Consider the following 17,258-nt stretch of genomic DNA (forward strand, 5'->3'; position numbering starts at 1 on the left):
GGATGGAGCTCGTCTGCCTGCCTGCCCCACTGCTTGCAGGGACAGAAGGCAGCAGCTTCTGATAGGTTTAAGCTGCTATTTACAGTGCTGGTTTTCTCTAGAATTGATGCAGACCTCTGGAACAGCCTGCTTTGGATTTCAGTCAGTGGCAAAGGCTACTCTTCCATGTGTCTGAAGTCTGAAAGCCAGCTTTTCCCACTGCATTAGAAAAATCAGCGCATGTTGTTTGATTAAGTTCTAGCAGTGACACTTCTCTCTGGTTTTGTATTGGCTTTCTATATCTAATCCAGCTCTGATGTGACAGCACACATTTTCGGAAGTCTTTTTCCTTCCAGCAGTCCTTGCTTTCATTAACCTTCTTGCACCACTGATCACATATTTATTGTCCCCATGGCCTATAGCTGTGAGGGTTTCACTAGAATTAATCTTCGTTTATATTTGGTCACCATTCAGTGAGTTTTACATCCTTTGAAAACTGCTGTAAAGCTATTTCTGATTGTGAAGTACAGTGGCCTTAATGCTCTTAGTATTTATCCTAACTGACAACTTGGGCTAGAACACAGGGCAGGACGCTACATTACTTTGCTATAGCTTTAGTTCACCTTCCGGCGTTGTCGGCCTTAATTAAGATGCAACTGGAATTTTCCAGGGGAAAGGTTGTGCTGTTTCCGTGGCTTCGCTTGAGTAGGGTCAGTTAAATTTTCTGTAATTAGTTTTCAATAGGCAACTTCAGTATCTTCTCCTCTTTTCTCTCCTTTGAAAGAGATCTGTGCAGGTTATTGTAACAGATGGAGGAAGAATGGGGCAGAAATCCCCATTGATTTCACACCATGCTTTAAGGTCCCTTCCAACCCAAACTGTTCTATGATTCTAAAAGCATTCTTCTTTCTTACAATTCTCTAATTCCTGAAGAGTGCAAGTGGGCTGTAGGAGTAAGAATGTTTTAATGAAGACTATATAAGCTGTTCTGTGATGTTTTTAGTATTGTGCTATGTCTAATCTTGCACAGAAAATAAGGGATGGTGTAGAAAGAAGATGGTTGTTTTGTAGCAAGATTAATCTCTGATGGAAATGTTCATTGCAATGTGCATTTTGAGGGTTTGCTCAGGAAAGCGAAACTGCTGTGAAATAAGACCTGTGTTACAAAGGTGACCTTCCCTGGGGATGCTTACCCGGGTGTAGGGGTAACTCCTCTGTGTAGCTTCTTACCACAAGATACCCAGCATTTCGAGCAGACATGTTATTCCAGGATGCGTGCCTGTACAATGGTGCAAACACTTCCAGCTTGTAGCTTGCCTTGTCCTGCTCCTCTGCAGATGCCTGCTGTCCTGTACAAGCATGAGGTGGTTGGAAGCCCCTTGTTCTGTGGTGCAAAGCTGCTGTGCCTGTGTTGTGGGCAAGAAGTAGTGGTCCTGGAGGTGCTGTGAAGGCACAGAGTTATAGAATCAGCTGTTTTGGAAAAGACCTGTGAGATCATCAGCCTGTCTCCCAGCAGTGCCAAGGCCACCACTAACCCATAGCACTGAGGCCTCATCTACATGGTGTGTGAGCACTTGCAGGGATGGTGACTGCAGCCCTGCCCTGGGCAGCCTGTTCCAATGCCTGAGCACCCTCTGGGGAAGGAATTGTTCCTCAGCTCCATCCAAACCTGCCCTGGTGCAGCTTGAGGCCGTTTCCTCTTGTCCCATCCCTTGTTCCTTGGGAGCAGAGCCCAGCCCCTCCTGGCTCCATCCTCCTCTCAGGCACTTGTAGGGAGCCATCAGGTCCCCCTGAGCCTTCTCTTCTCCAGACTGAACCCCCCAGGTCCCTCAGCCGTTCCCCATCACCCCTGTGCTCCAGGCCCTGCACCAGCTCCATTCCCTTCTCTGGCCCCACTCCAGCACCTCAATGTCTCTCTTGCAGTGAGGGGCCCAGAGCTGAACCCAGGATTCGAGGTGCGGCCTCACCAGTGCCCAGTACAGGATTGTCACTTCATTGGTCTGCTGGCCACACTGAGGTCACTGTGTCCTGCACATCACTGCCTAGCATCTCGCGTGGAGCTGGCTTGTGCAGCTTCCAGTCTTTGATGCCACTGGGACCCGTAGTAAATGGTATCAAGAGGAACATGGCATTTCCTTGAGCATTAGAACACCAGTTCTTATTTGGGGGAAGCCAAAGAAGTCCTCTGCCAGCTGCAGGGAATGCTGCCCCTTCTGCAGGCTTCCAGCGGGAGCCTCTACCTGGGAAGATACCTAGAGGGGATTTGGAAGTGCTTGCGCTCAAATGGCTTCTCCTAGTTTTTTTTTTGGAGGGGGAGAGAACTTTTGTTTTGTGAGTTAAAGTTTTTCTTATTTTATTTGCTAGTTTGGAGCTTCCTAAAGTCCACTGCCTGCCAGTGTGAGCAATTGAATCGTGAGAGAATCCCCCTGCTTCTTTGCCATCGCCTTGGAGACTGACCTGTGAAGCCAAGCTGGGGTGCCCTGGACACTTCAAAGAGCCCCCCTGTATAACTGTATCATTAAGGGAATGTTCAAGTGATCATCCAACCAATTGTCATATGACCTAGGTTTTGTTTAAAATTCAGTCTTGCTGATCAGTCTTCTAAAGCCATAAGCCTTGATGTGTGGCCTTGGTCTAAAGTAAGTGCTGGTTGACTAATCTAAGTTACTTGGGAAGTTTTGTAAGAATTATCAGTGAAACAATGCCTCTGGGAAGATAAGCCCTCCCTTGTTCAGCAGTGACATAGCTCCCTGATTTAAAACCCCATCATCTTTTATACTTGGGTGCATTGCTGAGCCTCGTAATTAGTTAAATCTGCTCCTATAATCAAAAGCTATCTGCACACTCCACTGCTCTGTGGCGCTTTCAAAGATTTATGTGATTAACTTGGCGGAGGCAGTGGGTGGCTAATTGGATAAGCTTTAATCTTCACACCACCAAAGCAAGACGTGGTAAGATCAGAGGAGGTAGGAAGTTCTGCTGTGTTGTGTGGGAAGGTAGTTACCAAACATGTCAAAAAGATTATTGTAACAAGCAGACTAGTTGTCATGACCCAGCCTACAGGAATAGGGCAGGTTACTGGGGGGAGGGAGAGAGCGAGTGGTGCAAATTATTTCCATTTTGCTTGCCTTGGCTTTTTTCTTTAACAGGCAGAAATGGTTGTGCTCTCTTCAGCAAGCAAAGAGCTTCATGTGCCCTCTGCTTTATCTGTGAACCTGGTAGAAGTTGTCACGTGACTGGAAAATATGTGTTTAGTCCCCCAGACCAATGAAGAAAGCTAGGTGAGGTGTAAAGCTGCATTTCAGGGGTGTGTATCTGTCTAATCAAGCCTGACTCCCTGTGTCGATAAATACGTAAGTTTTAATGGAGGTGCCGGGGACTGGAATATGAAGAATCCCAGCTCCTCTTCTGGATGTTGCCCTTGGAGGCCACCTGGTTGCTGGCACAGCCTGGATTCTGCTCCACAGGGGTGTTCCAGCCCTATGAGGGTACTTAAGTGAGGTGTTGTGACTTAAAATAAGCACTTTTTAGTCCTGTAGCAAAAGAAAAAAAAAAAAATTCCTACTCTCTACTTGTGAGGCCACATCTGGAATACTGTGTTCCTGCTCTCCAAAAAAAGATGTTGACAGGCTGGAAAGGATGCAGAGAAGGGCCACAGAGATGATCCAAAGACTGGGAAGCTGTATGAGGAAAGGCTGAGAGAGCTGGGCTTGTTCAGCCTCGGAAAAAGAAGGCTCGGGGAAGAGCTCATCACCATGTTCAGTATTTAAAGAGTGGCTACAGAGCAGATGGAGACTCCTGTTTTCCAGGGAGTGATGTGGAAAAGAGGGGTGATGGGCACAAGTTACTCCTGGGGACATTCCAGCTGAACACAGGAGGAAAAGTTTTCACAAAGAGAACGATCAGCCGTTGGAATAATCCCCATGGGGAAGTGGTGGACACCCCAGCATTGAACACTTCTAAGATTCAGCTGGACAGGGTGCTGGGACATCTAGCCTAGGTCATGTTTTGCCAGGAAAGGTTGAACCAGATGACTCTTGAGGTCCTTCCGCCCTGGGCTTCTGGGATTCCTTTTTTGTTTTTTTTGATTCAGGTAAATCCATTACCTCGAGGTGATGTTGAATGAACATCTTAAAGTTTTAAGTGGGGAGAGGTTGAGCGTTCTTGAATGGATCTGTCTGGGGCTGCAGTGTGACCTGTGTGGTGTGCTGCACACAGATGAGGGCGTACATGCCTGTAATTTATGGATGGCCCAAAACTCCTGTGGTGTTGATCCCCTCATGGCCAGGAGATGTCTCTAGTTCACCGTAATTCCTCAAAGAACTCCTAGACCCAAGTTCTGGATTTGGCTGTAAGCCTGCAGTCATCCCTCTGGATATCAGCAGGCTGCATCAGCTCTTCCACTGACACTTGTGCGGTGTTCACTTTTTCTAGTACAGGGTTTGGACCACAGTGGGATTCTGGGAATATGTGTGTGTGCTGTGCAGTGCTTCTGTCTATCTCATGGAGAAGGGACCTGGACTCAGTGTAAAGAAAACAAAATGGAATAAACCCCTTCTCCCCCAAACCCCAAGAAACCACGCTACCCATGCCCCCCCCCAATCCACCACAAAACCAGAAACCAAACCAAAATTACCAAAAAAAAAAAGTAAAAAAAAAAAAAAAAAGTCTTAGTGTAATTAAAACATTTGGAGAATTTGAGAGATCCTAAAAATGCTCCTTGCCTGGTTTGTGGAAGTGAACAGGGCAAAGGTAAAATGAGACTAAAATACAGGGCTTAAGAAAAGCCAAGCAGAAAGACAAACCTTTTCCTTGTTTCCTGCTGTTGAGGAACTGATTGTACAGTGACTCCTACCCCACATCCGAGTTGCAGTTTTGGGTTCAATTGCCACAGAATCCATCATCTGATGTTCTTCTTGTAGGAGAATCCAATGAAAAGCTGAAAGGCAGAAACCAGAAATCTGGTATTGAGAGAAATATTTGTCATTTCATTTGGCTACTTGAATTTATGTGCCCTGGACGTGAAAAACTTGTTTTCTGCTATAGCCAGGGAAGTGTCTGACAGCACAAGTCATGACTCTTAAAACAAACTCCATAACTTGATTGTTCTCTCATGTAAGACTGACTACCTGACCGCTCATTTAAGAGTGAGTGCCTGTTTGTGTTGCTGCCAGGCTGGAAGTGCAGGAGAGTAGCTGTGTGATGTCCATCTGCAGATTTGGAGTTGCAGAAATGTTCCTTTCTTAGGTTTGGTCAGGATTGCATTAAATGTGTAGTTTTACCTGATTTGCATCTGTATTAACATATTGATCCTTTTGCAGTTGAAAGCTTTCAGGCTGTACCTCAGTGTTTTGGTAAGTCTGTGGTTTCATATAATCCCAGACTGGTTTGGGTTGGAAGGGGCCTTAAAGCTCACTCAGTTCCAACCCCTGCCAGAGGCAGGGACCCCTTCCACTAGAGCAGCTTGCTCCAAGCCCCTGTGTCCAACCTGGCCTTGAACACTGCCAGGGATGGGGCAGCCACAGCTTCTCTGGGCACCCTGTGCCAGCGCCTCAGCACCCTCACAGGGAAGAGCTTCTGCCTAAGAGCTCAGCTCAGTCTCCCCTCTGGCAGGTTAAAGCCATTCCCCTTGGCCTGTCCCTACAGGCCCTTGTCCCAAGCCCCTCTCCAGGTTTCCTGTAGCCCTTTCAGGCACTGGAGCTGCTCTACGGTCTCCCCTTAAGGACTCTTCTCCAGGCTCTCTCCATAGCAGAGGTGTTCCTATGAAGAGATGTTTTTTACTTATGTTTTTACCTATGTTTTTATCACAGCACATAACCTTAATAATATGTGTATTCTCAGGAACCCTAATGCTATTTAGCAGTTTTGAATGCTGTCTGTTCTAGGTGCAAACAATATTTATTATGGGTATATTAAACAATGTATAGTGTATATTTTACCATGTAGCTTAATTTTTCACTGCAAAATTAATTCTCTTCCTGCTTTACCTCTCCTAAGGCATCATTATGTAGCCTGCAGGGCGCATTGGTATTGGAGATTGTCAGATTCTTTTGGTCTCATTTTTTCTGTGATTGCAGAGAATCACGTGGAGTGCAACAAATACCTCTGCTTCCGCCTCTGTCAGCAAGTCTTACAGCACAGATTATGTGATGAGTTTGTGTTGAAAATTATTTACTGACGTTATTTTCAGATCGAGCCTAATGACGGGAGGGGTCAAACGAGGTGTCACTAACCCATGGCTCTTGGAAGAATCTGAGGAAACCAGAGGGCTTGGCTGTGACGATCTCAGGCAGCAGCAGCGAAGGATCATAGAAGGTACAAGAGTCTTTCTGTTTTTTATAAGCATCACTACCTCTCTGAGAGGAGCCCTTCTTAGAAAGTCAATACAATAACCGGTGCTGAAATGTTATTATCTACAGATGTCAAACATCATCGTTCCAGGTGGTTATTTTCTGTATTTGCAGGAGCAGAATTGCACTTGAAATAATAGGCAGAAGTTCTGTGAGAGTGCTGAGGCGCTGGCACAGGGTGCCCAGAGAAGCTGTGGCTGCCCCATCCCTGGCAGTGTTCAAGGCCAGGCTGGACACAGGGGCTTGGAGCAAGCTGCTCCAGTGGAAGGTGTCCCTGCCTGTGGCAGGGGTTGGAGCTGGAGGAGCTTTAAGGTCTCTTCCAACCCAAATCAGTCTAGGGTTCTGTGAATATTCTTAACTGAAAGCATCTTTGTAAATCAAGTTTTGAAAGATCTTATGGGGCATCCCTGACTTTGACCATGTTCATGGGTTTGCTTTTCAGTGGAGGTCTCATTAATTGCCCTGAGTGTGGTGTCGTTACTGCTGGGCTTCAGGCTAGGAGATGCTATGTGTCTTGTTGAATTGGAGAAAGGTAGGAATTAACTAATCTAAAAAGGGCTGTTAGGTTTTGGCCCTTAGCATCTGTAAGGAATGTGTAACTTTGGAAGTGCTGGAAAACCTCACCTCAAGGACGTGAGATGGTTAATGAGGTGATTTCTATGGAGTTAAATTCTTGGAAGTGATCAGTGAAATCAGTCTCCAGATAAGGCCCACTTCAGTCTGCATGTGAAACCACATTTATAGCTACAGTTCAGGAGAGCAGCATGGTCTGGGAGAAACGTCAGGCTCCAGTTTTTGACTACCCCATGGGTATTCCATTGTAGGGAAGGGTGCTCTGGCCACCCTGCACAGTTTTTGGCTCCCAGCCTGCAGTCTTGCTCTGTACAGCTTTTCTGCTCTGCAGTTTGTCAGAGCAGTCCAGCCTCCAGCAGCTCTTCCTGTCCCGCTTCTTGACAGCTTAGTGCAAAACCTGCAGCTCCCCTTGTCCTAAGGGCTGTGTGGAACCTGCCATCTGGGGCAGCAGAGGTGCTTATAAAGGAGTGTCTGCAGAGGTGGTGGGACCACATGGAACTTCAGCTGCCCCTGTGCCCCTGTGTCTCAGGCTCTCTTCCATGCACTCTGTATCCTCTTGCAGCCTTAAGAATCTATTTGAATTCTTTGGTGTTTGCATCACCTGTTTGTCTTTTATTCTTGTTAAAAGTTTCCTGGAAAATTGAAAAAGGCTAATCAGGGATCTCTATGCGTGTGCCAGAAAATCTCCTGCATTTAGGATTGAGTAACAGCTGAATGCTGAATTCTGGATTTTTTTTGGTGGGGGTACCCTCAGCTAAATGTCCCAGCCAGAGCAGACGAATTAATTACCCATCATTCACACTGAGTGCTGTTGCTATAAGGATTCATTTTCATGTTGTGTTGATGTATTTTTCTCAATCCATTTTAACTCTTTAAGCACAGACTAGATCTTTCCCTTCATTTTTATGGTACATATCCTAGCATATCAGCAATGTTTTTCATGTCATTTTCTTTTTGTGGTGCAGAGCAAGATGCTGGACTCGATGCCCTTTCTTCAATCATATCTCGGCAAAAGCAAATGGGGCAGGAAATTGGGAATGAGCTGGATGAGCAGAATGGTAAGAACAAGATTCAGAGACTCATTTTCATGTTAACGTTGTGATTGATACAACTGCACTGCTTTTTGCCCACAAAGTAACAGGACAGTATAAACGGCCACTACAGATTCTATGTGTTCATGACCTGGCGGGTTTATTGTGTTTCACCACATACCTGTTGTGCATGTGCGATGGCTAACACTTGGAATATTTTTATCAAGCCTACCTTTGAAAGAAAAGATTGGTGATTATTTGTGCAAAATACAAAACTTCTGTCCTCAATTTTTTCAATTTTCAGTTTTAAGACAGTTTTGATGTTTTTTTGTGCGTTGCTGGGTTTCACTTGATCTTTCTTTACTCCATGTCTTTTCTTATTAATGAAATGAAAGAGTCTTGAGCTAGTGATTGAGGAAGTGTTGTTTGCTGGAAAGGATTTGGATTTGAAAGGTTTCATGGTGTTGAATGTAGGATCAAATTAAATGCAATATTGAACTAGAACAGTACCTGTTCTCTTTAAAACAAGCCAGTATCCAAATGGTGGAGTTGCTCTCCTGTTAACTTTGTTTTGTTACCCACTTAATTGTTCGCATGACATAAACTGGCCCTAGGAGAGCAGATCCTCCTGTCTTCTGACTTTTCATTCCCTACAATATGGTAATAGTTCAATTAGAGCCTTGAAGTCCTGCCAGCTTTCTCCCTTGCACAAAGGCTTGAGCCATATGGTTTATCCTTGGGTTGTGTTGTACTTAGCCACTGAGAAGGTAAATGTCCTTTTACTTGGCAATAAATGATATGCTTAAATCGGCTTCTTCCTGGACCTGTATTTTTTCCCCTTGTATTTCTCTGCATGCTCAGAATGAGGGGGTTCCCATGTTAACAACCATGTAATGTGATGTACTACTTGGGAGCTCCATTCCAACTAAGAGTAAAGTAAGAAGACAGCTTTCTCATGTTTGCCTTGCATACATGGCTAAGTCCAGGAGGGATAGGAAATGTCTAGAATATGTCTTTGTTTATTAGTCTTAGGATGGTTAAGAAATGGTTTGTGCAGCTGGGAGAAAGTGCTTAGTGGTGTTGTCATATTTTGATCCTCTGCCTTGTGTGAGGAATGACATTTTCAATTAGAAATCTTTGTTTCAAAAGTCTTCTAATAATTGTTGATTAAAAAGTTTTATTAATTGCTTTTTTTTGCTCTAAATAGAAAGCAGATGAGGAGCATGAGCGTGTTCACTCATTCTCTATGAAACCTTGGTTTCTCATCAGGAAAATATATGCTCTGTGTCCCATTTCCCTCTCTTGGGAGTAGGGGAAGGTTCTCCAAATCCATCTGGTTTTGGAACCCTGAAGGTAATATGTGTTGTACCATTGCCTTTCTGCCTGACTGTGCCAGCCTTTTCTAGCACCAAAGCCTTGAGACACCTGTGAAGTTGGGAACGCTTTAACCCTCCTTTTTACGCATAACACAAAGAATGCTGGTTTGGTTTTGCTCACAGATAGTTACAAAGCCCAGAGCAAAATTGTTCATATTTTCAGGTGAGCTCTTTTTTGAACTACAGGCAGCTCGCTCTTTTCTCAAAAGGTGGAAACCTTCCTGTGGAAACCTGCTCTGTATGGAGTGATGAGGATTTAGCCTGACCCTTCTAGGTAAGGGACCAGATTGCTCATCACCACTGAGCAAGTGGAACTCCCATGTTTTCTCTGTCTTTAGGCAATCCCTTTTTTTTGTATGTGTGGGTACAAGGGGATATGGTTGGGTGTTCTGTTGCCGCTGGCAAGCTGGAAAAGCTGAAATGCCAGCAATATTTTCCAGGGGCTATTTTTCCTTTGCACATCTTCTTTTAGGTCCTGTGCTTAACTATCTGCAGTGGTTTCTCAGGCACTCTGCCAGTCTCGTGTCACTGTTGATGAGGATAACCGCCCTGTAATTTCACCTTTCTTGGAATCTCTTTCCTTCCTAGAGCTAAGAGATAAAATGGCATCGTCTGTGCTGGGGGGCAGGAGGGGAAGTTCATCTTCATGAGCTACTCCATCAATACTTATTTTTATTTGAGTCAAATTTTCCATCGAATTCCCCATTTCACCAGTTCACTTGACTTCCACTTCCCTGACCTGCTTTGGACGTTCCCACCTTCTGCGACTAATTAGGTGCCTTCAGCCTGTTCTGGGGTTAAGATAAAGTATGGCTTAATTCAGAAGTAGCTGATAACGTCTGATAGCTGATGAAACAGGCTTTAGGGAGCTGGGTAACTGTACTGATTTTCCGGACAGGTTGATACTCAGGCCTGCTTTTTCCCCTCCCCTGCCAGCTCAGACTCCCTGCTCAGTTGAGGTATTTGCTCCCTGAGGTGGCCTGAGGCATTTTCCCCTGAGTGCCAGTTGGTGTAGCTGTGTATTCACAGATGAACAACTATTGGAGGCATCCCGATTAATTATGCAAAGTTTACTTCTCGAGCGGAGTTGGTACATGTAAATTCTTTTGTGTTTGTTAAATGACTGAAAAATGATTCAACTCTGCTTTTAGAAGTGCGGTTACTTGGTGGTATCTATTTTTACTTCCCTGGTGGGCTCACGGAGAGTGGCAGGGAGCAGCGCTGGAGATCTGTAGGAGGGCGTCCTGCCAGCGGGGCGGCCGCAGCAGCCGCTGTGCTCCCCAGAGGGGTTGGGCCCTCTCCTGGGGCAGGCTGAGTGCCGCCAGCCTCACTGAGCTCCTTGCAGTGCTTTGAGAGGGCGCGGAGCTGCTGCAAGGGCTGGAGCAGCTCTGCTCTGGAGCCAGGCTGAGAGAGCTGGGCTGGGTCAGCCTGGAGAAGAGAAGGCTCCTGAAGGGGAGACCTGAGAGCAGCTCCAGTGCCTGAAGGGGCTGCAGGAAACCTGGAGAGGGGCTTGGGACAAGGGATGTAGGGACAGGCCAAGGGGAATGGCTTTAACCTGCCAGAGGGGAGACTGAGCTGAGCTCTTAGGCAGAAGCTCTTCCCTGTGAGGGTGCTGAGGCGCTGGCACAGGGTGCCCAGAGAAGCTGTGGCTGCCCCATCCCTGGCAGTGCTCAAGGGCAGGTTGGACACAGGGGCTTGGAGCAAGCTGCTCTAGTGGAAGGTGTCCCTGCCAGTGGCAGGGGTTGGAGCTGGATAAGCTTTAAGGTCCCTTCCAACACAAACCAGGCTGGGATTCTGTGATGCTGGCTGATCTCTTCGAGCTCCCTCTGCATCCACAAACACCAGCAAGGACTGCCCAGGGGTGATCCCTTCAGCTTGGCCTGGAAAAGTCTGGTTTTCCCCACTGATCCTAAAGCAAGCCTGGGTGCAGTGGAGGTGGCTGCTTTGCAGAGACTCACCCTGAGCAGATGCATCTTTTGATTTCGTTGCAGTGTGTCCAGGGTTTAATTGAAGTCTCATTTCACTCTCTGCTCAGATTTTTAGTGTAGCTCCATCCTTTAGATCTTATGGCTTTGCTGATGGGTCTTCCCAAACCTCCTGAGTGTAATATTTTGCACTGATGAGCAAAGTAGAAGCAGGCTACCAGGAGATAGCATTTTTTGTCCAGCCTCAGTAGTCTGCTAGCAGTGGGGAGAGATGGGGGATTAACAAAAGAATTTTCCCATCATTAGTTCCAAATTCAGCCCCAGAAAGCTTTCTGTAATCCTTTCATCTGTTACATAAAAAAAGTGCAAATGGCCTTTGGGCCTGTGGATGAGGCAATCGGATCCAGTGCAATAGTTTTGGAAGAATGCTTTCAGAAATTCTGGGTGCTGTTTGTTTTACCCTTGTAGAGATGTTGTTTTCTCATTGTGACATGCCTGCATGAGAACACGGCACTCGGCGGCGCGTGGTCAGTGTTGGTAGCTTGCAAAATGTGTTTTGTTTGGCATTGTTACCGTCCTGCTCTCTGCTTGGTGCGCACCATTGAGGATGGGTTCTTTGGCTTCTGGCTCCTTTCAAATTTATGCCAGAGCATAAATATGTTCATAAAGAGATAAGCTGCAAAACCAGAGCACTGTTAACATCCTTTTACTGGTCAAGAGAATTCTGTACACAGCCAGAGGGAATATCCCAGATGTTCTTAACCCAAACGGATCATTTTAAGTAAACAGTCTCTCAGAATGATGCTCTAATGACATGGTTATGTAACATCTTTAATTTCTTGTCAAAATCAAATTTCCAAAACCAACCAAAAACTGAAACTTTTTTTTTTTTTTAATAGCTCTGCAAACAAAGGTTTCTGGGTCACCCCTGCTCATGGTGGGTGGCACATAAGCCTCAAGGTGGACTCAGCCCAGCTTCCCATTTGGTGCCAGCTCAGTAGTCAAAGCCAGAGACTTGCCTGGTGTTGGACATTGTCAGCCTAACATGCTTCCATCAAAACAGTTGAGAGGCTGAGAGAGCTGGGCTGGCTCAGCCTGGGGAAGAGGAGGTCCCTTAAGGGAGACCTTAGAGCAGCTCCAGTGCCTGAAGGGGCTGCAGGAAACCTGGAGAGGGGCTTGGGACAAGGGATGTAGGGACAGGCCAAGGGGAATGGCTTTAACCTGCCAGAGGGGAGACTGAGCTGAGCTCTTAGGCAGAAGCTCTTCCCTGTGAGGGTGCTGAGGCGCTGGCACAGGGTGCCCAGAGAAGCCGTGGCTGCCCCATCCCTGGCAGTGTTCAAGGCCAGGTTGGACACAGGGGCTTGGAGCAAGGTGCTCCAGTGGAAGGGGTCCCTGCCTGTGACAGGGGTTGGAGCTGGATGAGTTTCAAGGTCCCTTGCAACCCAAACTATTCTGTGAAAATGCAATTTAGAGACTCCACTTGGGACTGGAGCCCTGTTCTAGCTGTTGTTCTACACACACACACAGAGAATTATTCTTGTAAAGTCAAAGGGAGTGAGTTAAAGTATTCATGGTGATGCAGAGACTCATTGAAAACAGTGTCAGCAATTCTGTGCAGCAGGGCTGCGATTCACCTCCTAGGGCAGCGTGCCCCCGTGATTCGAGCGCGCAGTTGGTGTGTCTGTGTACAGTAAAATGCTTCTCCTGAAGACTCTGTTATTGTGATTGCCTTATTGCATAGTTAAAAAATTAACCCTGAAGTCGTTTTGCATTTCTATTTATTAAGAACATTTTTGCTATGATACAAACTAATTAGCATTGTGGATGGAATATGTTTGACTTATGAGGCTGGAACCAATGGGGCTGTGGATGCATCACGTCATTGTTAGGATTAGTTTGTAAATAAGAAATGATTAAAGATGAAATTTGAAAAAATGTTCCTCATCTTGTCTAAACAATGTATGTTTTCATCAGAGAGAGTTACAATCCTGCACGCACTGACCCCTTCTGAGATGGTGTGAGTCCTCTGTCACTGGGGTTTGAAGGTGTTCAGCATTCCATGGGACAGGCTGAGCACCAGCAGGTTCAGGTTCTCTAAAACCTCTACAGAAAAGCACATGTTTTTAATATTCAGATATAAAATATCCATCTGCAGCCTGACTGACCTCAGAGTATGGAGATAGATTTTTGCTTCCTGGGCTTATTGTATGGAATAGAAACAGCTTCCGTTTTACTGGGGAAATGTTCAGTCTTTATTGCGTGCTGTTTAGTTGGATTTAACCCTTCTTAAGGGAAAAATTAACACCTGGGTCAAAACATTGCTTTTTGTCATGAGCAATCTAAATAGCGGAATATTTAGTCTGAATATGAACACTCAGAAGCTGGGGAATGCCAAATTTGAGGTTAGATGACACTTCTTGCCTGTATTTCTAGGCTTAAAACAACTGCACACTTTTTTCTGGAGGTCCTGCCTCCTTTTGTGCATAGGAGTTGATTTTTTTCCAGAGTTGAATTAAGCACACGTGGTGACAAAAACTACTTGTAAGGTCTCTGCCTTGTTGCTTTAGGCATGGGACAATGTTAGTGAATAAGCTCCTGCACAGGAGCTCCATGTGTGCGTGGTTAACTCATCTTACCCAGGCTTTTTCAGAAGTGATTCCCTTCTGCATGCCTGGCTTGGCATCGTAGGGTCTGTCTTGAGCACTGGCATTTAACAAATGCTGTTGTGGGCTGTGCTCTGGGTATAGTGAATCATGGAGTAGTTTGGGTTGGAAGGGACCTGTAAGCATCATCTAGTCCATCCCCTGTGAAGTACTGGAGAATATAGAATCATAGAATCATTTAGGTTGTATGAGACCTCAAACAACATTGAGTTCAACTGTAAACCTAACGGTGCCAAGTACCCCACTAAACCAAGTCCCTGAAATACATGAAAATATTTGTGGCTTTTTAAAAAGAGGTTCAAACCCTCTTCCTGAGCATCCAAAATAAACCTTAACTACTAATTTCCTAATTTTTCCTTCCGAGTTGGGGATGATAGCGTTTCATTTCCCAAGGAAGCTGTCAAAATCACAATACACTTGTACGTACTGTCAGGAGGGCCATTGTTGGGAAGCCTTTAACCCTTCAGAGAAGAGTTGGAGTTGTCTGCCGTCCATTAGGAATGCTGCCTTGTGTTGGGTGATGAGATTAAAACAAAATACTCAGTTTCTATCAAGGAAGTAAGACCTGCTTCTGCTGCCTCCTGAAGGAGCTGTGTAATGAAAACCAAGGTTACACTGAACTTGCATTGGATTGGAAATATCTACACAAACCAGTATTATTTATAGCATTTCTTAACGTTTTAAGTATATAACTTTGCTTCAGTGTTATTTATCTGTAAAATTTCCTGGTGTTCTTAAAAAGAAAATAGAAAACCCAGAGAAGCTCTAGTGTGGCTCTAACTCCAGGCCTGGGTCAGCGGCCAAAGGAGAACACCTACACAGGGATCTCTGCAGTGCAGGCTGACAGGGTAATTTTACCGGTGTTGGATGATGGGGAGCAGTGTGAGAGAGGTGTGAGATGTCTTGCCTGTGGGCTTCATGGCTGGTTGGTAACAGCAGGAGTTAAGGAGGAGTAAACATCTTTGTGCTCCTTTCCAGGCTCTGGTGGGATGGGTTTCTAGCAGTTGAACTCTGGTACAGCAAAACAAAGTACTTGTAAGTATTGAGAAGATGACAGGTCTGCAATGGCTCTCACACAACTCTTCGGTAAGAGTCAGTTGTGTCAAATGAGTTTGAACTTACTCTGTGGAAGCGCCTTAGGAGCAGGGGATAAGAATTAGGTATCATTTTGAGTTAAGAATAGCTTTGATGCTGTCTCATGAGACTTTCTTATAAGTAGGTTATGGAAGCATGTGTTCAAACAAATAATCTTCAGTAGATGTGTCATTGATTGGATAATTATACTTGGAAAGAACAGAAGTATGTCTTGAGTGGGGCTGCATGGGTCTGTCTGGTTCTGTTCAGCATTACTGTAAGGATATGGATGATGAAGCACACAGTGTAATATGAAGGTGAGAAAGTCTGCAGCTACATTGGGAGTAATGCTAGAACTCCTCCAAATGATCTTAAGGAGCTAGAGTTCAAGTCAGTCAGGCTGTCTGTGAAGGATGGCTCTTCTGTAAGGTTTAATCCAATTAAAGATGAATATAGTGTATAGGATCAACTCTTAAAGATGAACAGGTGGTATAATATCATGGAAAAGACCCTGTACAAGCCAGTGTTGGTTGGAGATTATGGGATCCTTCATTACGCTTGACACCAAGGAGGAGGCAGCGTGCAGGTTGAGCCAGGACTCTTCAAGGTAACGTGCACCTGGGCAGAAACCCCTGAGGATAGGCAAAAGCCTGATTTAAAGCATTGAGGTGTCACCCCCAGGAAGGATGAACTGCTTGGGTAGCTGAGTTAAAAGAAGAGAAGGCAGAGATGGGAACACAAGGTTCTTGAAGAATGAAGCAACCTGGTTCCAGAGGGGAGGGAGAAAGGTTTTGGTAATAGGATTGAGTCAGGTTCGAAAGGAGCAGGAAAATCCTCCCGACAGCAGTGAAGTGGCCTGTGCTGGGAGGTTGGGAAGTCCCTGCTGTGGGATGTCTTTAAAAATTTACAGTATTCCTGACAGTTTGAGCTGAGTTGGAGCAGGAGATGGACGAGACAACTTCTGGTATTCTGTTGTGACCTTCTCTAGCTTTCTTTCCTATCTCTTCCACAACTTGGCTTCCTTTAGACTTCTAGTTATGCTGCTTTTATTGAGTTGAAATTTAATCGCCTCTTCTAAATGACTAATCCTCACTTTTGAAACTGCCCATCAGTATTCCAGCATTCTTGCTCAACTAGTTCCTCTTCTATGTCCTTTTCTTTCTCCCTCTAACTTCTGTGTGTATTAATGTGAAAGCACTGGGGTACTGTAGCTCCTGAGGCCACAGGAGCATCTTAATGTAGGAAAAACAGTGCTGTTCTGAAATGACTGAGCTATTTTGGCTATAACTTTGGGTTTTATTTATTGGTTTTTTAGTTCATATGTAAGCAGGCCTCCAAGTTGGGAATCTTGAGCCCGAGTCATTAAATTTTTTCAACATTTTAAGCAAAAGAGGGCCTTCTCATGGGAAGTAAAAAATGGCCTCAATAGCAGGTCATGCTGCTGAGCCTGCATGTATAATTTTGTGACATTCTACATACACATAATCATAGAATCACAGAATGGTTTGGGTTGGAAAGGACATCATCTGGTACCACCCCCCTGCCACAGGCAGGGACACCTTCCACTAGAGCAGCTTGCTCCAAGCCCTGTGTCCAACCTGCCCTTGAACACTGCCAGGGATGGGGCAGCCACAGCTTCTCTGGGCACCCTGTGCCAGCGCCTCAGCACCCTCACAGGGAAGAACTTCTTCTTTATCTCCAACCTGAACTTCCCTGTTTCAGTTTGAACCCATCACCCCTTGTCCTATCACTGCAGCCCCTGATGAAGAGTCCTTCTCCAGCATCCTTGTAGCCCCCTTCAGACACTGGAAGCTCTTCTGAGGTCTCCACACAGCTTCTCTTCTCCAGACATGGGACTCTTTCTCACTGTCTGCACTTCCTGGGAGATGGTACTTTTTCTTTCAGTGGCTTGTTGTTTTTTTTTACAGCTTGATGCAGCACTTACAGAAACAGATAAAACCAGATAAAACCAGCAAGGCCCAGCCTGGATGAGGATGAAAGCGTTGTGCTTCTGAAATGCAACTGGGATCCTGTGTACTTGCACCCAACCGCGATGGGGCTGTCTGGCCTCTTGGCATGCTTTGCCTTTTTCCTTGAAGAGTTCAAGCCCTATAGTAACTGTTCAACATTTGTCTTCTCAATTATGTGGATTTTTCCAAAGTTTGTCAATCCCTACCTCACCCACACCGTGCAGGGGAGCAGGAAGCTGTCTTCCTTATCTGTCTTCACAGGGATCAGAAATGCTGGAGAAATTACCGTGAAGGAAAAAGGAGTTTGTAACTTTTTT

At 45.5% G+C, this 17,258-nt stretch overlaps 1 protein-coding gene across 5 annotated transcripts in view; it reads left to right on the forward strand.

The window, feature by feature from the left end:
- The window catches only part of STX8 (syntaxin 8), a 102,447-nt gene that overhangs the window by 8,571 nt on the left and 76,618 nt on the right, over positions 1–17,258 (forward strand). For all 5 annotated transcript variants that reach the window (XR_008974165.1, XM_057423976.1, XM_057423977.1 and 2 more), the window contains exons 5-6: positions 6,170–6,294; positions 7,868–7,960. Coding sequence is in view for 4 of the 5 variants with exons in the window: in XM_057423976.1 (XP_057279959.1) it covers positions 6,170–6,294; positions 7,868–7,960 (218 nt within the window). In the remaining variant the exon portion in view is untranslated. The remainder of the gene's footprint in view (positions 1–6,169; positions 6,295–7,867; positions 7,961–17,258) is intronic.

This window comes from Pezoporus wallicus, unplaced genomic scaffold (assembly GCF_028554395.1).
Source record: "Pezoporus wallicus isolate ANWC-B61680 ecotype Strahan unplaced genomic scaffold, APGP_CSIRO_Pwel_v1 contig_7876, whole genome shotgun sequence".
Lineage (NCBI taxonomy): Eukaryota > Metazoa > Chordata > Aves > Psittaciformes > Psittacidae > Pezoporus > Pezoporus wallicus.